General features: G+C 35.5%; 1 protein-coding gene across 6 annotated transcripts in view; it reads left to right on the top strand.

Moving 5' to 3' along the window:
* The window catches only part of CAPS2 (calcyphosine 2), a 55,958-nt gene that overhangs the window by 31,538 nt on the left and 1,126 nt on the right, over nucleotides 1-23,294 (top strand). For 4 of the 6 annotated variants that reach the window (XM_042947193.1, XM_042947196.1, XM_042947194.1 and 1 more), the window contains 6 exons: nucleotides 2,250-2,368; nucleotides 3,803-3,876; nucleotides 8,989-9,143; nucleotides 11,555-11,674; nucleotides 14,819-14,915; nucleotides 19,487-21,535. In XM_042947193.1, the coding sequence (XP_042803127.1) occupies nucleotides 2,250-2,368; nucleotides 3,803-3,876; nucleotides 8,989-9,143; nucleotides 11,555-11,674; nucleotides 14,819-14,915; nucleotides 19,487-19,662 (741 nt within the window). In that variant the 3' untranslated portion in view covers nucleotides 19,663-21,535. Of the gene's footprint in view, nucleotides 1-2,249; nucleotides 2,369-3,802; nucleotides 3,877-8,988; nucleotides 9,144-11,554; nucleotides 11,675-14,818; nucleotides 14,916-19,486; nucleotides 21,536-23,294 lie in introns of those variants that run through there. The other 2 variants (XM_042947195.1, XM_042947197.1) reach the window with 2 other exon arrangements.

Genomic DNA, 23,294 nt, shown 5'->3' with positions numbered 1-23,294 from the left:
ACATCTTAAACTTGGATTAAATAAATACACTAGACATATGTCAGTCTAGCCTGCTTCTTGAGATCTAGAGAACATCAACTCCAAATCCCATTTCACAACCTGCAGACAGAACGTTTCACGTCTATCCCCAAATTAAAGTTACCTCTTGCTTTGAGCTGCTGCTTTAATGATTTAGTGTAGTTTATGATTTATTCTCACTATCCCTGTTCTGTATTACTTGAACCAGATGTGGAACTCTGCTGCCTTTTATGATTTCTAAGAAACAAATGGGGTGGAGAGGAGAAGGAAGAAAGAGAAAAGAAAGCAGGGAGGGAGAGAGAGGAACAGAGGAATGAAGCAAGGAAAGTAGGAAAGAAAAAGGGGAGGGAAAGAACGAAGGGAGCATCTGGGTGGCTCAGTTGGTTGAGCGTCTGACTTCGGCTCAGGTCATGATCTCGGGGTCTGTGAGTTCGAGCCCCGCATTGGGCTCTGTGCTGACAGTTCAGAGCCCGGAGCCTGCTTCGGATTCTGTGTCTCCCTCTCTCTCTCTCTCTCTCTCTGCCCCTCCCCCTCATCTCTCTGTCAGAAATAAACATTAAAAAAATTTATATATACATACACATATACATATGTGTATGTATTACATACATAAATATGTGTGTATGTATATATATACACATATATGTGTACACATATATGTGTACATACATATATATGTATAATATATATGTATGTATATATATATTATATATACATATATATATATAATCCTTAGTGTGGCAGACATTTTGAAGGGCATAATAGAGGGAGGTTTATTTTGCATCAGTGTAAGCAACTTACAATAGACATTTTTATTAAAACTATGTCCCTTAAACATTTCTCATGATAGAAGTCCTCCTGTCCATTTTCTGACTGCTTCCACCTCTTGCTCTTCCCATAGTCTTCCATTTCTGTATGCAGGGATATTAGGCTTAATTTCCTTTTTTGCGAGGGTGGGGGCAGGTCTTGTCTTTTGTGGGGGTGGGGGCAGGGACCTTCCAGGTGTTATCCTGGAACTTACCTTTTCACTTTTGTATGCTCCATCAAGGTCTTTTCCCAGACACTCCCTAAAGGAAATTTTAGTGCCCTGTGGTAAGATAATACTCATATAAACATGTATGTGTGCCCACAGACACGCATGCATAAAAGTGCATCCACATACGTTAACTCACAATCATGCTTTGGATGCTCTGACTTAGAACACGTACAAGTATGTGCACACACATATGTATATATACGTGTGCTTATAGGCATTATTGTGCTACACGTATCATATAGTCTCATTGCTTCACATAATCATTTCAAGAGAATTTATATACATTTTAAAGAATGGAGAAAATACTATAGTTATAAGTTTTTAAAGTAAATACTCCAGGAAAAAGGAAAGAAATCTCTCCCCTTATTTTCAAGAGAGATAATTAAGCCCCTTATTTTAATGTTTGTCCATATTCGACCATATTTATTTGAGCAGCTCAGAGATTAAAATAATAATTTTCTAAGTTTGGATTAGGGATTTTTGATAGGAATTTTTTCACCAAAGCCTTGCTGCTCCAGTTAGGTTACAATTAGTTTTAAATTTATGTGGTGTTTGTTCCAAAAGACCGGGTGAGAGAGGGTGATGGATCCATTGTAGTTCATCAAATTGCAGTACATCTTTCTGTGAATCAATAGTTGTATTTCTAAACTTAAGGATGCCATAATTAAATAACTGTCCTTTCTTCTTCTGACTCTTATAGAAAGTTGGAGTTCTTTTTTCACATCGATTGTTAAATCTAAGATTGTTCTAATTGAGAGATTGAGAAATTATTTCCTTAATTTCCAATATTATTAGCTGGAGCCTGTGTGGTTTCGAAATATTCTCTAAATATACTTTTTTTATAGTATAAAAGTATATCATGTATCATATAATCAGAATTGAATATTTAAAATTAGTATTAGTGTGTTTTACTTCTCATATACTTCCTAGCTTTAAATAATTCATCTGCTGGGGCATGTGAGTGTCAGTTGAGTGTCTGACTTTGGCTCCAGTCATGATCTCATGGCTTGTGAGTTCCAGCCCCATGTCGGGCTCTGTGCTGACAGCTCAGAGCCTGGAGCCTGCTTAGGATTCTGTGTCTCCCTTTCTCAGCCCTTCCCTGGCTTGTGTTCTGTTTCTCTGTCTCTCTCTCAAATATAAATAAACATTAAAAATATTAAAAATTAATAAATAATTCATCTATTAATTTCTTTAGGGAGCAAACTTGACATTTTTGAGTTCTGATCATCCCAGACTTCCAGAAAGCATAAAAGAAAACACATTACTTATACTTCGAATCACTAATATTGATCAGATAGCTTTGGATTCTCTCAAGTAAGTAAAATATGCACTTGTCATTTTGAAAGTAAGTGAAAACACTATTTTTTATGATCTTAAAATGATATTCTGTTCTAAAGCATTTTGACTTTAGTTAAGGTTTGTATTTTCGAAAAACAAAGCATAGATATATTTGACTCCTTTATGTGCTATATTGTACTCAAATACACTTTGTGTGTGGGAATAGTTAAATAAAGATAAAAAATGTCCCATTTTCTGTTAAAGGTATTTTATTAATTTGCCTGTGTTATATCACCTTTATTTTACCAAATGCCACCAAAGTTATCAATTTTAAAAGGTAGGCTACAGTACCATATTATAATGTTTCCCACATTTTTAGTGTAATGCTTTTTTTTTTTTTAGCACTTGCTTATAGTGTTCATGGATTGATGGTATACGTAATGAAAAAAAAGTGGTATGAATCAAAAAGTGCTTTTAAATGAATTTGAGTTTTTTAAATCACAGAATATTTATGATGTAAAACATACATTTTAAACAGATTTTATTTTAGAGAGAGAGAGAGACAGAGAGGATCTTAAGCAGGCCCCACACTCAGCACAGAGCCCAACTTGGGGCTCGATCCCATGATCCTGGGATCATGACCTGAACCGAAATCAAGAGTTGGACACTCAGCCAACAAAGCCACCCAGGGGCCCCCACACATATATTACTTATATATATTTTATAATATATATGTATGAACATGTCAATTGCAATATATATTATTTATATATGCTTTATAATATATATTCTGATTTAAAAGAATTAAAATTCATTTAAAAACATGTTTTGATGCAAAGTATTGTGTATAAATAACATGTTTTATATATATTCATATTTATATATAAGTAATATATATAAATAAAATGTAAAATGTGTATAATCAGAATATATAATAAAATATATATTTTTAAATCACAGAATATACATGTATATACGCTGTTCTTGCTGAGTGTTTCTTCGTGCTATATGCATACCAGAATGACAATAATTGGTGTACTGTGTGTGTGTTAGAGGACACATCCCATAAATTGGCTAAAGGAAGTCTGTTTCTTTGTTATGTGCTGTATTGCTCAAATGCATGCAATTTTTTTCACTTTTTAAAATAACGTTTTTACATTTTGTACTTTGAAAGTTAAAACTGATTTTACATTTTATAGTTTTAATAATTTTAAAAGAACATTGAAATAGCTACAAAATGAATATAATGTTTAAAGGTAGTTCTTGGAAGGTTTAAGGATTTTAGCTCTTGATTTAGCATATTCAGTCTTCTGGGGATTAAAGCAGCAAGCAGAGGTGGGACTTGACTAATCTCTAAGCACTCTTCCAACTCTGAGAGTTTCTTTGAGTCTGGAACAGGAAAGGGCTTAGAGTTTCCATACTCAAAATTGCAAAAGAATACATTTTTCATCGTGAACATGTCAATTGCAGAACTGATTCTGTGGAACATGAGGATATAACCAGTCAAGAAGCCAATGATAGGCTTGTCTTAAAGGCCATTCAAGGTATGTATCATTACCATAGTCTCAAGTCTTCAACCATTCTCTTTGCAAGCAATATTTTCCAGACATTTCTTAGTTTTATAACAAAGGCACTTGATTTATATTTCTTATTTGCTTATTTTGCTTATATTTTATGATATATATATATATATATATTTAAAAATATTTTTAAGATTTCTTCTATTTTAAAGATTCTGTTTAATTGAATAATATTATATGAATTATGATCTTAAGAATTTTATTTTATTTTATTTTTTTATTTTAGAGAGAGAGCACACATGAGCAGGGGAATGGGGCAGTGGTGGGGGGCGGGGGACAGAGATAGAGAGAGAGAGAATCCCAACATGAATCTCATTCCCAGTGTAGCATTTTTTCTTTTATAAGAGGCTATTATAAATCTCTTTAGGTTATCATCTAATGCATAGGACAAGTATTATATTACAAAAATCACTTATATTTTATTCATTTCATGGATAAAACCCATACTATCTAGTACTTTCTATAATTCTTTTGTTGACCATTAGCATGATAGATGGTTCTTCATCCCCTTGTTTTCAATCTGAAGGTGCCTTTAGGTCTCAAGTGGGTCTCTTATAAACAGCATATAGATGGATCTTGTTTTCTTATCCATTCTGTTACCCTATGTCTTTTGATTGGAGCATTGAGTCCATTGACATTTAGAGTGAGTACTGAAAGATATGAGTTTATTGCCATTATGAAGCTTGTAGAGTTGGAGTTTCTGGTGGTGTTCTCTGGTCCTTTCTAATCTTTTGTTGTTTTTGGTATTTATTTATTTATATATATATTTTTTCATCTTTTATCCCCTCAGAGAGCCCCCCTTAAAATTTCTTCCAGGGCTGGTTTAGTGGTCACAAACTCCTTTAATTTTTGTTTGTCTGGGAACCTTTTTATCTCTCCTTCTATTTTGAATGACAGCCTTGCTGGATAAAGAATTGTTGGTTGCATATTTTTCTGGTTCAGCACATTGAATATATCCTGCCACTCCTTTCTGGCTTGCCAAGTTTCTGTGCATAGGTCTGTTGCAAACCTGATTTGCCTTCCCTTATATGTTAGGGACTTTTTTTTCCCTTGCTGCTTTCATGATTCTCTTCTTGCCTGAGTATTTTGTGAATTTGACTATGATAAGCCTTGTTGACGGTCGGTTTTTGTTGAATCTAATGAGGGTCCTCTGTGCTTCCTGGATTTTGATGTCTGTGTCTTTCCCCAGGTTAGGAAAGTTTTCCGTTGTGATTTGCTCACATAACCCTTCTACCCCTATTTCTCTCTCTTCCTCTTCTGGGACCCCTATGATTCTGATGTTCCTTTTAATGAGTCACTGATTTCTCTAATTCTTAAATCATGCTCTTTTACCTTCATCTCCCTCTTTTCTTCTGCTTCATTATTCTCTATAAGTTTGTTCTCTATATCGCTGATTCTCTGTTCTGCCTCATCCATCCTTGCCGCCGCTGCATCCATCCATGATTGAAGCTCAGTTATCGCATTTTTAATTTCCTTCTGGCTATTTTTTACTTCTTTTATCTCTGCAGAAAGGGATTCTAATCTATTTTCGACTCCAGCTAGTATTCTTATTATCGTGATTCTAAATTCTGGTTCAGACATCTTGCTTGTATCTGTGTTGGTTAAATCCCTGGCTGTCGTTTCTTCATGCTCTTTCTTTTGGGGTGAATTCCTTCATTTTGTCATTTTAAAGGGAGAAAAGGAATTAATGAGGTAGAAAAATTGAAATAAAAAAATTAAAATGAGGGGCGCCTGGGTGGCTTGGTCGGTTAAGCGTCTGACTTCGGCTCAGGTCACGATCTCACGGTCCGTGAGTTCGAGTCCCGCGTCGGGCTCTGTGCTGACAGCTCAGAGCCTGGAGCCTGTTTCAGATTCTGTGTCTCCCTCTCTCTCTGCCCCTCCCCCGTTCATGCTCTGTCTGAAAAATAAATAAACGTTAAAAAAAAAATTAAAAATAAATTAAAATGAAAAAGTATTAAAATTAAAAAATTAAAACCACACACACACAAGTAGAATAGATGATGCTAGATCCTAGGTGTGTTTTGGTCTGGGTGTTGAAAGAGGTTTTGACAGGTTAGAGAAAAAAAAGGGGAGGAAAAAAAAAAAGGAAATAGTTTGAGAATTTGAAAAAATGAATACACTGAAGTATACTAAAATGAGATGATGGGGGTAAAATAGAATTTGAAAAAATATACACAAAAGTGAAGAATATAGTAGAAAAAATTAAAGAAAAATATTTTTAATAAAAATTAAAAATGAATGAATTTTTTCATTTTCTGTATTGAAGAAAAAGAAATGAAAAAGACAAAAAAGATAAAAAAAAGAAAAAAGTCATTTGAAAATTTGAAAAAGTGAATACACTATAGTAGACTAAAATAAAATGATGGAAGTAATATAGAATTTGAAAAAATTTACATAAAAGCAAAAAAAAATAGTAATAAAAATTAAATAAAAATATTTTTAAAAGAAATTGAAAGTAAAAATGAAGGTTTTCTCTTTCTGCATTCAAGAAAATGAAAAGAAACAAAAAAGAGAAAAAGGAAAAAGAAAGAAAAAAAGTAAATTGTTAGAAAATTTGAAAAGGTGAATACACTGAAGTAGACTAAAATAAAATGATGGAAGTAAAGTAGAATTTGGAAAAATTTACACAAAAGTAAAAAATATAGTAATAAAAATTAAAGAAAGATATTTTTAATAAAAATTGAAAATAAAAATCATTTTTTTCCTCTTTCTGTATTCAAGAAAAAGAAGTGTAAAAGAGAAAAAGAAAAAAGAAAAAGAAAATTGAATAGATGAGCCTGCTAACAGATTGAAGTAGGACTGAAATTGCTTCATTTTCCCCTAGAAGTCACTCTATGTAGCTCTTTATACTCCATAAATTAAGCTGGTGGTGAGACTTGTGTTCTTGAAGAGTGAAGTTGGCCCAGTTGGGCGGGGCTCAGTGTAACAGCTCTACTCTCCACTAGATGGCGCTGCTAGCCTACTGGGGTGGATTATTGCAGAGCTCGTAGGTGCGTATGCGCATGTGCATGCATGGAACCGGTGAAAATGGTACTACCCAGCTACCCAGTTTGTTCTCCGGGATCAGCAATTGCGCACTCGTCCTCAGTCTTCAGCTTTCATCCACTCCCTGCTTTTTCACTCTCTGTAACCAGGCCCCAGGCAGTACCTCTCTCCCAAGTTTTGTCTCAGATGTGGCTGTTTTCCCCAGCCCCTTACTTCCAAAGGACTGCAACTTTGATGTGTTCCGCCCCTCCGCGGGAGGGTCTCATTGAGCAATGGCCAAATGCCGGCTGCACCAGGAACGCCTGCCAGACCCTGCTGCTGCCGGTGCCCCGAGACTGAGGCTAGGTGCCAGCCCACCCCAGAAAAAGTTTGCGAGATAGTGTTGCAGCAGCTTTTCAGGGATTATGGAAAATCACAACACACGTCTGGCACCAGGCTTCACCGTTAATGACCTTGTTCTAGCAACAGCGAATGTGGCTGTTCTCTGGGGTCTGCTGGGACCAGGTGGCTTCAACAGTCTCTACCAAATGTCCTGGCAACAGTGGAACCGCTTTTCCCCATGTGGCCTGAGATCCTCCTGGACCCCACTCTGCTCCTGGGGATTCGCCCTTCCCACCAGAGCACCGCCAGGTATCGAGCTGTGGAGTTGCAGCCTTTGCGCTCCCCTTGTTTACAGTCTTAATGGAATTTAAACCCTCTCCTTTCTCCTTTCTCCCTTTTTAGTTTAGTCCCTGCGTCTGTTTCCAACTTTCCACTTTCTCTCCAGCTGCTTTGGGGAGGGGTGCTTTTCCCATATTCTTCCCCCGCCCCAGTCTCTATCCTCTCTCTGCCCGCGAAAGTGGTTCTCTACCTTTCATGACTTCTTGCTCCCCAAGTTCAGCTCTCTGTGCTGTGTACCTGCTGAATTCTGTGGTTTAGGTTGTGCAGATTGTTGTGTTAATCCTCCAGTCAGTTTTCTATGTGTGTAGGATGGTTTAGTGTTGGTCTGGCTATATTTCGTGGACACGAGACACACAAAAAGCTCCCATGCTATTCCGCCATCCCGGCTCCTCTCCCCTAGTACTTTCTATAATTCTTATATTTGGTGTGCCTGGGTGACTCGGTTGAGCCCGGTTGGGTGTCCGACTCTTGATTTTGGCTCAGGTCATCATCCCAGGGCTGTGGGTTTGAGCCCTGCTCCAGGCTCTGTGCTGACAGTACGGAGACTGCTTGGGATTCTCTCTTTCCTTTTCTCTCTGCCCCTCCCCTGCTTGCTCGCACTCTCTCTCAAAATAAATAAATAAACATTTAAAAAAGGTGGTCTGGGATTGGTGCTTGAACTGTCCAATGTTCTTCATGTTATTGTTAGTAAATTATTTTCTCTGTTCCGTCACGGTCAGTACAATATTTGTCACTGCTGAATCCAGTGACGTGTGTTCTTTATTGTGTTCAGTAACTGCTCTAGTAACGTTAACTATATTTTCTTAAGTAATGATGGCACAAACTGTGTTAAATGTAATCACTGACCCACAGAGAATTTTAAGAGCTTGAGAATATAACGTAAACATTCCTAGAAGAAAGGGCTACTTTAAATGTGTAAGTATAAGATAACATTCCAAAGCCTTGATGCTATTTAATATGTAAATTATCCTTTGATGATTTCAAACTATTTTAGAAATGTTGAACACGTGGTTTTGGAGCGACTGGCCTGGCATCAATTTTATCATTATAGGAAAGAGGAAAGAGATTAAAGATGTGGGATCATTAGATGAAGAGGAAGCCTGGAAAGTAAAAACTAAGATTTTATTTGTAACACTTGGATTATTTTCATCCTGATAAAGTGACCCATTATTTTTGTATATTTAAAATACAGCACTCCACCACACAGTGGTGCTATAGTTCTAGTATATTTACATGTGATTTTGTATATAACACTCTACTAAAAGCGTTCTATTTTCCAAACTCTTGCCAGTCACACACACCATCTAGTTGCATAAGCACATCCCTTGTATCACTTACATCAGCTTTAATTCTCCTACAAGAGAGACAATTGTAATTTGATACATTTGTACATTGGACCAGTTGGTTTCCATCTCTCTTCTTCCTGAACAGATGCGCTAAAGGAACAGCTACACAAAAGAGGTGTTCGTATTTTGACTGGATTGGGGAAATACCTCCAACAACTGGACAAGGACGGAACTGGACTTTTAGCTAAGGCAGATTTTAAGCAAGCTCTAAAAGCATTTCACTTAGAAGTGTCCGAAAACGTAAGTGCTGCAATGAGTAACATGGTATTCTTAAGTGGTATTATTCATTTTTCTAGTGAGATTTTTAGTAGCTCATGTGTCTCTTTCTTTGTGCCTCATAATCAGTGTTAGCCATCAAGCGACAAGTCCTGTTGATTTTTTAAAATTTCAATATTCATTCCTCCCTCCTACATTTAAGAAGAGCCTAATAAGAAGGCATTGTTCTCAGCTCCGAGAACACATACTCTGTACTCTTAAGGTCTTCATAATCAAAGGAAAAGAAATATAAATAGATTACAAAACACTTTATGTGTTAAGTGGAGAATGCTTTCAGAACACATGGGATATTTTCCAAGCCAGCTTATGGGGAAGGGGAGGGAAGATCATAGGACTCCTGCAGGAGGGTATAGCTGAGCTGTCTTTTGAAGGATGAGGAAGAACTAAACAGACAAGAGGGGAGGAGGAGTGTGGATCAGACAGCGAGACCACAAAAGGAGAAGCACATATAAAGGCATGAAGGGGAAAGGGAGTATAGCCTGTTCTAGGAATGGCAGAAGGTCACCCTCACACCTCCTACCCTGACCAGAGCCATTACATATCCTGTTCTCTATGCTGGGGGCAATCTCCCACTAGACCTTTGCATGGCTGGATTTTCCATCATTCAGGCTTTCTCTACTGGGAGCGCTACGCTGATAGCCCTGCCTAAAGGAGTGCCCCATCCGATCTCCAGTCCTCTCTATACCATTTCCTATTTTATTTTCTTCATATTACTTTACAAGTATTCTCTGGCTTTTCTGGCAAGTAGGGTATAAGTTCCATCTGGGAAGACACCAAGGTGCTTCTGGTTTCCTGCTGTAACACCTCAAGTAGAACCTTGCATCCGCAAGTGCTGAGTAAACAGGCGATGCATTAGTTTACATGGGTAGATATATGAATGGAAGGAAAAGAGAAGAATGGAGAGAAATAAGCCTAGCATGGTTCTATTACATTAAAGCCTTTCATGCCATACTAAGTTTGATTTTATTCTAACAGCGAATTTGAAACACGTCTACCTCAAGGGTTTTGGATAAGGGATTCTCTTGCGTTGCTCTCTTGCTTCAAACGGTCTTGTCACAAGGCGTAGTATATTTTGTGGAGGGAACACTGGAAATTGAACTTATGAGGTATAGATTCAAGTTCTGGCCTTACTACTTCAACTGTGTGATTTTGAATTGGTCTTTTAGCTTTTCTAATTGACAGGCTTTGCCTGGACAATCCACAGATACTACCTCTAGTCAGAGTTGCTTTAAACCTCAGATGAGAAAATTTCATGGGAACATGCTTTATTTTTATTATTTTTTAAGTTTATTTATTTATTTGGAGAGACAGAGAGAGTGATTGGGAGAGGGGTAGAGAGAGAGAGGGTGACAGAGAATCTCAAGCAGGCTCCTCGCTGCCAGCACAGAGCCAGATGTGGGACCTCAACCCACGAAACCGTGAGGTCATGACCTGCGCTGAACCATGAGTCAGATGCTTAACAGACTGAGCCACCCATCAGGTGCTCCGTCAGGCTTATTTTTAAACTTAACAGTACATTTTACAGATACTTAAAGTCAGTCGTGTACTGGGCATTATGACAGACAAATTAGGAGTAGTTGAAAAGTGGTGGGGGGCAGAGCATCTTAAGATGGAGTTTTCTTATTAGAATTTTAGTTGAAAAAATTAGGAGGAAGTGGAAGGGAATTTTTTTTGAGTACCTATTTGTCAATCACCTTGCTAGATACCCTATTTACATTCTCACTTAAAGCTAACAACTTGACTGAAACATTTAAAGTATATTTACCTTAGTTTAAGAAAACCTCATGCTGTAATTTCTTTGTTGTTAGGAATTCTGTGAATAGAATATTCTACTAAGTTGTGCATTTGCAAAGGAATAAGTGGCAATGGTAAAATGAACCAACTGACATAAGGTTTGACTCAAAATAACACCTTTCAGTGTGAGTTATGGAATAATATTGGAGCCATTCGAATCTTCTGTGCTTTGAAACATGAAGACTAGAAATACTGTGAGTGGTCCTGATGCTTTTGAAGCATTGCAGAACCTGAAGTGACTACATTAAACATATTCAGTGTTCAAATTCAAGTAAATGGTAAACATTTTTGTATAGAAAGGAATTGAACTGAAAATATAAATTTGTGACATTGCCACTCCTAAATGGTCCTTAACTTACAGAACTGTTTACCATAGAGTCCCTTTAAATAGCTTTCTTAGTGCCTTTGTAAGCTTTCTTAGTGCTTTTGTTTGGGTTTATATATAACTTTTTCAAAGTTTTAAATGAAGTCTGTTACCTTGTCTGGGGCTAAAGTAGTAACAAAATACTATTGAGATGAGTTTTGTTGTGGTCATATACAATTTCAAGGTGAAACAAAGGTATCTGTGTGAATATTTTTAGGATTTTGAACCTGCATGGCAAATTCTGAATGGCAATGACAGTGGCAAGGTTGATTACGGAGAATTCAAACGTGCCATTATTGGTGAAATGAATGAGTACAGGAAATCATTTGTTCGAAAGGTAACTTTGTTAAGTAATCTTTTAAATAGTTACTTTTAATAAGGTGTTGGTCTCATTTAAAAAAATTAATGTTTATTTATATTTGAGAGAGAGAGAGAGAGAGAGAGAGAGAGAGCGCAAGTGGGGGAGGGGCAGAGAGCAAGGGAGACAGAATCTGAAGCAGGCTCCAAGCTCTGAGCTGTCAGCACAGAGTCCCGATGTGGGGCTCGAACTCATGAGTCATGAGATCATGACCTGAGTCAGACTCTCATTCGACTGAGCCACCCAGGTGCCGCAGGGCTCATTATTTTAAAACGTCATTGAATTACTATTGAACAAATTTGTTTATGTATGTATATATGTATGTATGTATTTATGTATTTACTTATTTAGAGTGCATGCAAGCAGGGGAGGGGCAGAGAGAGAATAAGGGAGAATCCCAAGCAAACTCTGTGCTGACAGCACAGAGCCTGACTCAGGGCTCAATCCTGTGAACCATGAGATCATGACCTGAGCCTAAATCAAGAGTCAACCCTTAACTGACTGAGCTACCCAGAAGCCCCACCATTGAACATGTTTTAAATCCCTTTACCTGTCATTTGTTTTGGGTTTAGTAAAATACAAGCAAATACATACATATACAAATCTACCAGGATAAAGCAAAATAATTTATACATATGTTTTAGGAACAGATTTTGTTTTATTAAAAAAATTTGTTTTAACATTTATTTAGTTTTGAGAGACAGAGAGAAACAGAGTGTGATTGGGGAGAGGCAGAGAGAGAGGGAGACACAGAATCTGAAGCAGGGTCCAGGCCCTGAGCTGTCAGCACAGAGCCCGATGCAGGGCTCGAACTCATGGACCACATCAGATGCTTAACTGACTGAGCCACCCAGGCACCCCAGGAACAGATTTTAAAAGGAAATTAAAATCTGAAATCAAATTTTGGTTCACAGACTACTAGTTCCATAAATTGCTGGCTCCATAAATGACTAGTTATATGACTATCTATTATTAAATATCTTTGAGCCTTAGTTTTGTCTCATAGGGTTGGTATAAGGATTAAACATGTAAAATCTTAGCATTGTGGCTATTCCAGTGTCAAGGCTCAATACATGTTATCTTAGGATGATGACTGGTTTTATAATCTCTGGTTTTATAATATGTTTCTCTGGTTTTATAATATGCATGTTAGCTGTTCAAATGAAGATTAAAATGACTGTGTTAAATTAGAATTAAAAACAGGACCCCTGAGGTGCTTGGGTGGCTCAGTCATTTAAATGTCTGACTCTTGATTTCAGCTCAGGTCATGGTCCCATGATTCGTGGGATCGAGCCCCACATTGGGTTCCCTGCTTCCAGTGTGGAGCCTGCTTGAGATCCTGTCTCTCTCTGCCCCTTCCCTGCTCACACACCCTCCCTTTCAAAATAAATAAATAAATAAATAAATAAATAAATAAATAAATAAATAAAACTTTAAAAAACAAAACAAAACAGAAACTCCGATTTTTATAGGAAACTATGTATTACTTAGGTTCTTGTAGCCATTTTTGGAGCATATTTTGAGCAATGTAGTTTGTTTTTCTTTTGTATATGTACCTATTAGAAAATGTAGATATATCTAATATTGGAAACAAAGCTATTGTGTACAGAAAAGTATAAACAATTACATCAGGCATAAATCTGAAATAGAAAATATCAAAATCTTTATCTTTACTGGCTAAAAGACACAATAAAAACTTTATGTTAAATGAATTCAGCACATAATATTTATAAATGTGCATTTATTTGTACTTTACATGTCCTGGTGAGAGGTTTGAATATCAGGAATAGAAATTGGAGGGTTGTCTCTTTCATAAATCTTGATTCTGGGAATAGAGGACAAAAATAGAGTTATAAAGTACTATACTAATTTGTTATGGGCTACCATAACAAATACCCCAGGCTGTGTGACTTAAATAACAGAAATTTATTATCTTGCTCTTCTGGAGGCTAGGAGTCCAAGATCAAGGTGTCAGCAGGTTTGGTCTCTCCTGAGGCCTCTCTCCTTGACTTGTGATTTGCTGTCTTCTCTTTATGTGCTCAAATCCTCAGTCTGGTTGTCTGTGTCCTAATCTCCTCTTCTTATACTGGACACCAGTTATACTGGATTAGGGCCCACCCTAGTGATTTCATTTTAACTTAATTACTTCTTTAAAGGCCCCATCTCCAAATAGCAGTCACATTCTGAGGTACAGGGTGGGTTAGGGCTTCAACACATGAATTGGGGTAGGACATAGTTCAGCCCATTACAGGTGCCATATTTCTGTGAATAGATTATTATGAATAAACAAACTTGATTCCAGTTTCGACTCTTTTACAAATGTGGGCTGTTGTTTTGAGTTGGTTTTGTGTTTCTATATACCCACTCCTCCATAAAATATTTTTTATTTTATGATGCTAAAAATTGTATTGAGTTAGAGGAGCAATAAAACAACTGGCATATCAAAAGGTAGTGTTAAATTTTAGGAAATAGAGTAACACAGGCCATTTATTTAAAAAAAAATTTTTTTTAAAGTTTATTTATTTTTGAGACAGAGAGAGAGCATGAACGGGGAAGGGACAGAGAGCTTCCCTGAAGCAGGCTCCAGGCTCTGAGCTGTCAGCCCAGAGCTGGACGCGGGGCTCGAACTCATGGACCGCGAGATCGTGTCCTGAGCCGAAGTTGGACGCTTAACCGACTGAGCCACCCAGGCGCCCCAACACAGGCCATTTAAAAAGTATTGCAATTTCTCATTGATTTTAGTGATGAATATTTACATGATCACTTTTTGAATCAAAGTAATTTGTCTTGGCCATTTATCAGTTTCCTGTAAATTCTAGAGCAGGAAGTTACCAGTAAGGTCTTTTACTCAACTCTAAAGTGTGAGAGGAAAGCCAGTGCAACAGAGGTAAGGTTACTTTTTCAAGGTCAGGGTTCCAGGAAGTGGTAGAAATAATACTCCAGCGTAGGTTACCTAACATCTTGTTCTAATATCTTCCTGGATTCATGACGCTTTCGTCATATACCAGTTTAGTACTTTTAAACTGGCTTGTTTAGAGATCATAAATAACCTTCAGAATAGGGAGTTAGATTCTCATGTCTAATGAGTTTATAGAAAAAAAAATAACATCTCTCTGTATTTAGGTCTTTATGAAACTGGATTTCAACAAAACTGGCTGTGTGCCTATTATAGACATAAGAAAATGTTATTGTGCAAAGAAGCATCCTCAAGTAATTTCAGGTAATTATTATGAGTCAAAATGCATTACATTTCTAAAATGTTAGTTAATAAAAGTAATATCTTTAAATCATATTAACTTACAGTGTGGACTTGAGGCTATTAAGGGAGGAAATAAACAATTATTTTTTAAACCAGAAACATAAGAGTCATTTGGCCTTCCTTTAAAAATTCATAGGTCTATTGTCTTCTTATTTTTTTCTCTGATATTCATAAACTGAGATTGAACTTTTATTTCTTACTGAGGAGATGGCAAGGAATCTGAGTTGAAACAGAATAGATTTAGAGGACAGATAATTACATGTGCAAGTTCTCTGAGTTGGTTTTACTGTATGTGCTTACACTTGAAGATTTAAGGCAGAAAGTGAACGTCTTTCTCTAGGAATGGAGGTATACATGTAATGAGCATACATACGTTTGTCAAAATTTGAGCATCTAGAAAATACATGCATACATCCAGGTGGTCCCCAACTTCGGATGGTTCAACTTAACGGTATTCTGACTTCATGATAGTGTGAAAACATTAACTGTTTAGTAGAAACTACTTCAAATTTTGGATTTTGATCTTTTCCCCTGGCTAACGCCGGGCGGTACGGTACTCTCTGCGGCTGTCGTGCGGGGCGACAAGCTGTAGCTCTCAGTCAGCCGTGCGATTGGGAGGGTCAGCAACCCACACGCTTCCAGCCATTCGCTATCAGTACAGTATTCAGTCAATTACATGAGATATTCAACTAGATTATAAAATAGGCATCAGGTGATTTTACCCAGCTGTAGGCTAATGTAAGTGTTCTGAGCACGTGTAAGGTAGGCTAGGCCAAGCTATGGTGTTCAGTAGATTAGGTGAATTAAATGCATTTTCAGCTTAGGACCGTTTCAATTTACAACTGATTGGTTTATCAGACATAACTTTATCATAAGTCAAGGAACATCTGTAATTTTAGAGATGTATTGCCTACTATATTTCTTCAGACTTTAATTTTTACATAATTGATTTATAAATGAATTCTTATTATAATGAAAGCATTTGGCCATAGTAACTCTCCTCTTTTCATTATACTTTCCTCTATAGAGGTAACAGTTATTGTCATTTAATATATATACATTTCAATCCTTACTCCATGAATTTTGTATGAATATGTATATGTACTATAAAGATCTAATACTTCTTGAAGATTTTTCTTTCTTTTTTTTTTTTTAACATGAAAGGTACACTAAACACATTGCTATGTAATTTACTTTTTATGCTCCAAAATACCTTTTGGAGCTCTTTCCATATTAATCCCATTGATCCACCTTATTTTTATTTGTTGTATATTACTCTTTGTAAAAATCAATATGCTACAATTTACCTACCTATCTAGTCTCCTGTTGGTAGACTTTTAATTTCTAAACAATGAAGAAGTGAATAGGCATATTTGTGACTCCATAGGCTCATTTTCTGCTGTTTCCAGGGTGGAGGGGGTAATTTTATGACTTAGGATATCTGCATTTCAAATGTTAATGGATACTTTCAAATTGCATTGTAAGATGGCTATACCATTGCATTGTAAGATGGCTATATTGCCATTAGATGGAGAATTCAGTTACACTCCTACCATGCTAACACCACAAATTTTTGCCTATCTGATAGACTAAAAATAATTTTATTTTCATTTCCCTGGCTACTTGGAAGGCTAAACACATTTTTGTATATTTTTTGACCACTTATAATTTATATTTTATGAATAGTTTCTTTCTAATTTATAATTTTGATCGTCTACTATTAAGTACTATAGAATACTATTATTCTAGAATTTTCCTTTTTCTAATATTAAAAGAATTTCTAATAATCTGTTTCAGGTCAAAATAGTTTAATGTGCTTATCAGTGACTTTAAATGAACTGCAGTTGCCATAAGAAAATTTCTAGCATTATTTAATTGGATTTAGCGTATCTTTTCCTTTAAACCTTTGTCATTCTCTGCTTTTCTCCTTTAATTAGTCTTACTAAATATAAGAACAAGATAGTTTACTTATTTCAGAATTAGGTGATTTCAACACCCTATATTGTGTTTCTCTTTATTTTCTCCCCTCTAATAATCTTAATTAAGTAGCTTTAGTTTTGTTAGATGTCACGGAATTGTTGGTGAGGGTTTTGTCTTTGTTTTTGGGTAAGCCTTTGTTAATTTAAGAAATTCCATACCTCGTCTTTGCATTCTCATTAAGGAAGATCTAGCAAGGCATAAAAAGCCTTAAAAAGAGGAAAACTCATTACTGTTTTTTAAAAAAGAGAAACAAAAAACCTTTATTGTTGTCTATCATTACAAATTATAATATATTTACATACCCATCTCTGGAATATAGATTGTTTACAATTTATAATTCATTTAAATTAACGCTTTTGTAGCACAATCTAACTGTAGAAAATACTTTTTTTTACTTTGCATAAATAATTTATTAGAAAAAGCTATTTTCAGCTTTAATAGAAATAAGATATTTCAAATATATTTCTTGTGAAGATAATAGAACTTAACATTGTTCATTAAAATACTTGATGGTCTCTAAGAGGAGAGAAAGAAGTTAGTCACAAGTGATAAAAGCTATGTATTTCCTAGGTGGGAGTACAGAGGAAGTATAAAATTCTTGAGTATTTGAAACACAAATTTAAATAAAAAATGCTAAGATGCATAGCTGGCTCCATTGGCTAAACATCTGATTCTTGATTTTGGCTCAGGTCGTGATCTCATGGTCTTGTGTTTGAGCTCTGCTTTGGGCTCTGCTGACAGCACAGAGCCTGCTTGGGATTCTTTCTCTCCCCCTCTCTCTCTGCCCCTCCCCTGCTCACACTCTCTCTCTCAAAATAAATAAAAACTTATAAAATAAAAAAAATAATGTTTTTATTTAAAAAAGTGTTAAAACTCATTTATCCTAAAGTACGGATGGTAAACAAAGGAAGAAATCTCTACTGCCAACAGGTATATATGTTTTATATAGATCAGATCTTGATTAATTTTAATTCTTGACTAACATTCAATCACAAATTCAATTTATTGTTTTATATTACCATTTCTGCAGAACATACTTATTCAGTCGTTCATTCAGCCTGTGTTTAAAATAAAATAATCACTAGTTCTGTATTTCTCATGCGTGTTTTTAGTTTTTATTTTTAAATATTTATTTATTTTTATTTCTTTATTTTTGACAGAGGCAGAGAGAGAGAGGGAGAGAGAGAGAGAGAGAGAGGGAGAATGAGGGAGGGGCAGAGAGAAAGGGAGACAGAATCCCAAAGAGGCTGTGTGTTGTCACCAGAGTCTGATGGGAGTCTAAGACTCACTAGCTGTGAGATCATGACCTGAGCCGAAACTGAGTCAGATGCTCTGCCGACAGAGCCACCCAGGCGCCCCTCGCATGCATGTTTTTAAAAGACAGCAAACATTTTATCCAAAGCATTCTTTCAGTTTGAAAGGCACTTTACGATGAATTATTACCGAGTCCATTAGAGACCTCTGGTGTTTGAAAAAGATCTAACTCTTGCCTAATTTTGCCCACCTCATTAGACAAGGTGGTATTCCCATTTAAGTGTGTTATTTTGAAATGCGACATGACTTCAGAATGATTTAGAGAGTCACATAGATTTCTCTGACCCTTTTTTGCCTTTATATATATGGGCGTCTATTTTCTTTGAGTATTACCTGACCGCCTTCTATAGCTTACTTCCATCTTATTATTACTTCCTCTTATTAAAAACTTAATGAATGTCTTTTTTCCTGTTCGGTGCTGGGATCCTGGGAGTAGATCTGCGTGAGGAGGGTAGTGGCTGAGATGGTTCCTTCCCTTTAACTGACCACAATACAATCCGAGCTACTTATTTAAATAGCTTATTGTTCTCTTTATGAATTAAACAAAGCAAATGAATTAAAAGACTGAATCAGATATTTTATGTTCTCTCTTAAAATGACAAACTAAAAATTATAATTTGTTTACATTTTGTCATTCTTAATAGCATCTTCCTATAGAATGAGATTAATCATATTTAACATAACCTAGTGGAAATAACCTACTTAATTGCAGAGTTTAAAATAGGGTGATTTAATCCAGTGAAAGTTCTTCCAGCAAAGATTTTCATAGGCCTCTGAATCCTATGTTCGCAGTAATATTTTCTAGCTGCAATTATGAGTAACTGATTCATAAAATAACTAATGCCTGAATATAAGGATATTTCTCATACGTTGCATTACTGCGTTAACAGCCTATAAATCTTGGAAATTGTTTTCTTCTTTCCTTATTTCTAATGGAAATAAAGCCGAGTCCTCTAAAATATTAAGAAATAGAAGAATGTCTACATTAGTGACTCTTATTTTCCCTATATGTATTACATTGTATCAGAGGCTTAAAAGAGGCCTCAAATGTGTACTAAACTCATCACCATTAAATTCTGATTCATGCAAGAAAATGTTTAAATAAATTGGAGGGAAGTTTGACATAGATTTCAAATTGTGGAAGAGATTTCATAAGGTGATTAAGTATTTCTTTATCATCATCAGTCACTTTACTAGTCTTCTAAGGAGAATGTTTCACAGTCAGTACTATTTTACAGGCCATTCCACAGAGGAAGAAATCAAATTATCTTTTCTAGAAACACTAAAAGATGCCTGCAGCAAGTCTGATGAAGTGTCGTATGGTGAATTTGAAGATTACTATGAAGGTCTAAGTATAGGGATAGTAAATGATGAAGATTTTGTTAATATCTTACGTACCCCATGGGGGATTTAGTTTTTCAAAATGAACGTGTCTTCAGCACGAAGCATTTTAAAGGAGAGAATGAAGTGATTGTAAAATACAGTCAAACACTGGAATATATTTTTCTAGGACTTTTTTTTTTCCTCGAAAAGATTGAGTCTGAAAAGAGAAATCAGAAAGATAGATGAAGTTATATGTATGTTCATGTGCATGTATGAGTGTCTCTAAGTTTGTAAAGTCCTGTCATTTTGATTTATTACTTATCTTGAATAGATTTTAAAGGTCATTTTTAAGTAGGCTTCATAGGAAAGTTATGTCTTCATGAAACTATATGGGAGCATGTATATAGTAACTGCGTTACACATCCATTTTTTTTTTGCTACCTGTTCCCCAAAATATGATTGCCAACACTCTCAATCTGATAGACTGGAATTGGGCCCAAAGCCTATAAGACTTCAAATAGTTCAGCTTGTTTCAAACATGAAAATATTAAAGGAATTAACGGATATGCAAGGGAAATTTTCCCTGTGGGGTGATTGTAGATGTTTTCCATAAGATAAATTATTAGAATGATGGAGGCTTACCCCTAAAATGCTTATGTAAACACTGACCTGTCTTGTGAATTCTTCTAAATTATGTGCTGGTTTTGTTTTGTTTTGTTTTGTTTTGTTTTTTTGGTCCAGTTGAGCACAGTGTAATTATTTGAGTGATCAGCTCTGTTCGTTCTTTTATTCTATTTTTAACTGCAATCCTTCTTACCTACACAGAATTACTAGTTAGCTAGAAACAGTGTAAAATGGGAGGGGGAATGTTTTCTGAGATTTTTAAGTAAAGATCTCAAAAAGTGCATTATCACATGTATGGACTAAGGGATAATTTTCTAATTCTTAACAAAATGTAAAAGGATGTTTGTGTCCTAAAATGAATGTATGTTATTCTAAACCTCCTTTTGTTATACTAAAACAACTGAAACATTTTCTTCTCAATAGATATTATTTAATGATTAAATATGTTGTAATTATCCTTTCTAAATTTTCCTTCACTTCTCCTCACTTCTGCTTGGAAATACAGAGAGAAGAGAAAACTCAGTTGTTTCCAAGTTCATACTTTTAAATGTTATATATTATGATAACATAAATTAGAAAAGAATGGTGTTGAGTAAAATAAGTTGTAGAATATGACTTTTGGCATATAACTTTATTCATCTATGCTATTGGCAACATTATCAGTTGTGTGATATGTGAGAACACAGTACATTCAAAGTAGTACTTTTTCGAGTAGGTACTAAAACTCACCACTAAAATATCAGAACATTTTAGTGCTATTTTCACTAGCTAAATTCTTTATTCCTTTGAATTCACCCCCGCCATTAGGTTATTGTAATTAAAACAATATGCTGGAAGACATTTTAGCAGAAATAAGTCTATAGTAAGTATAGTAACTCAATAGTAACACCATTTCTGAATCACATTCTTATTCTTAGAAAAATGTATCCAACTATAGTCATTTTAAAACCTACAAATTGTTCTCATATTAAAATGACTAATTCTGTGGGTGCTCAATATGCATGTACTGTTTTTCATTGATAATTTTTTATTCATAACAAATCTATTCTTAACATTGTTGGGTCATCTTGTGAATATAATCACAAAATGTATTGTGTAGGCTGTCATATTGGGAAAAAAGGGAAGATTCTTCTGGGATTTAACATGTTAATGTCACATCTTACTCTTAATAAACCATCATGCTCTTAATATAAGTACTGATATGTGTTTGTTTGCAAGAAGTTTGTCTATATAGGAGTTTAGGAATAGTTAATTTCTTATTACTTTCCACTGTTATTTCAATGTAGAGTTAAGGAATACGTATTCAATATGTTATCTGTATATTTTGTTAAATTATAATTCTTGGCCCAATAAATCATTCTGCATTTGCCTTACTGTCTGCATTGTTCTCTGATTTCGGTGTAATAAAATCTATTATTTAGTATTCAGTCTAATAGGAGAGCTTTTAATTACATGGTTATATTTTCAAACATGGACAATATAATAACTGGCTTTTAAAATTCTTAACAGTCTTCAAGAGTCTAAAATATTTCTTGATTAACTTTAAAATATTAAATATGAAATTATATGTTATGGTGATGTTACATACATTTTATATCAAGTGTATTCCATCATTCTCTAGATCTTTAAAAGGTCTTTACTTGTTTGTGGTAAAGAGCTGCTTTCCCAATAGCTATACTGTTTATTGAAGTCTATATATTCATTTTAGTGTCTCTACTCTTATTAATAAAGTTTTACAGAGTTTTTGGGAAAACTTACATTTTTTTAGGAAAAAAAAAGGAGTACTGTATTTTAGTTAGGAAGGAATATACATTAGAATGCTGGAGTAACTAGAGTATAATACAGGTAAAAAAGTGTATGTTCCTGTTTTAAATGTTTTACTATATGAACATATGTTCTTAATGAACCAGTGACTCTGCACAGGTAAATTGACTTAGAACAATCCATAGTGTTGACACATCTATAAGACACATTTTATTAATTACTTGGAATTTCCAGTCAAAGTTGTGAGTTACTTCAGGAGAGAACTGTATACAATAGGCTGTGCTTACCGCCCAGTATTTAGCATGTGTATATATGTGAGATTATGGTTTATAGTCCTTGCATAGATAAAACATGTACTGTGATAAACTGTAGTCGCCACTCAGTTGGCCAGCAAGGACAAAAATCTACAGTGAAAGTGCTTGAAAAAGTAGGAGGAACCGAACCTGTATAACAAGCCACGCAAGAGAAGAGCAAAGAGAATTCAGTGGGTTGACGGGGAAGTGTTGTATCTGATAATGAGGAAAAGCTCCTGTTATAGCCTTCCATTTTTATTTTATGGTTCTACAAACTTCTAAGGAGAACATTTTTTTGGATGTCTTCCTAGGATAAAGAATAAGTGCCTCATCGTGGAGCCACCGTTCATTTGATCATGACCTCATTCTGTCAGTCATGTATAATATGGTTGACCCTTAAACGACAGAGGTTAGGGATGCTGATCCCCTGTGCAGTCGAAAATCCACCTATAACTTTTGACTCCCCCAAAACTTAACTACTAATAACTTACTGTTGACCAGAACCCCTTACCGATAACATAGTCAACTAATACATATTTTGTATATTATATGTATTGTATACTGCATTATTACAGTAAAGTAAGCTAGAGAAAATAAAATGTTATTAAAATCATTTTCAGTACTGGGCCCCCTGGGTGGCTCAGTTGGTTGAGTGTCAGACTTTGGCTCAGGTCATGAGTTCGAACCCTGTGTCTGGCTAGCTGCTGTCAGGGCAGAGCCTGCTTCGGATCCTCTGTCCCCCTCTCTCTGCCCCTTCTCTGCTTGTGCTCTCTCTCTCTCTCAAAAATAAATAAACATTAAAAATATATAAACCATAAGAGACTCTTAAAAACTGAGAATAAACAGGGTTGATGTGGGGTGGGTGATGGGTCTTGAGGAGGGCACCTGTTGGGATGAGCACTGGGTGTTGTATGGAAACCAATTTGACAATAAATTTCATATTAAAAAATATATATATAAAATAAAATTGTTTTCAGTACTGTAACCAAAAAAAAAAAAAAATCTGCGTGTAAGTGGACCTGCACAGAACAAGCCCATATTG

Source organism: Panthera leo, chromosome B4 (genome assembly GCF_018350215.1).
Source record: "Panthera leo isolate Ple1 chromosome B4, P.leo_Ple1_pat1.1, whole genome shotgun sequence".
In the NCBI taxonomy this organism is placed as follows: domain Eukaryota; kingdom Metazoa; phylum Chordata; class Mammalia; order Carnivora; family Felidae; genus Panthera; species Panthera leo.
The sequence above is the reverse complement of the archived record's forward strand: the minus strand, read 5'-3'. Positions and strand labels throughout refer to the sequence as shown.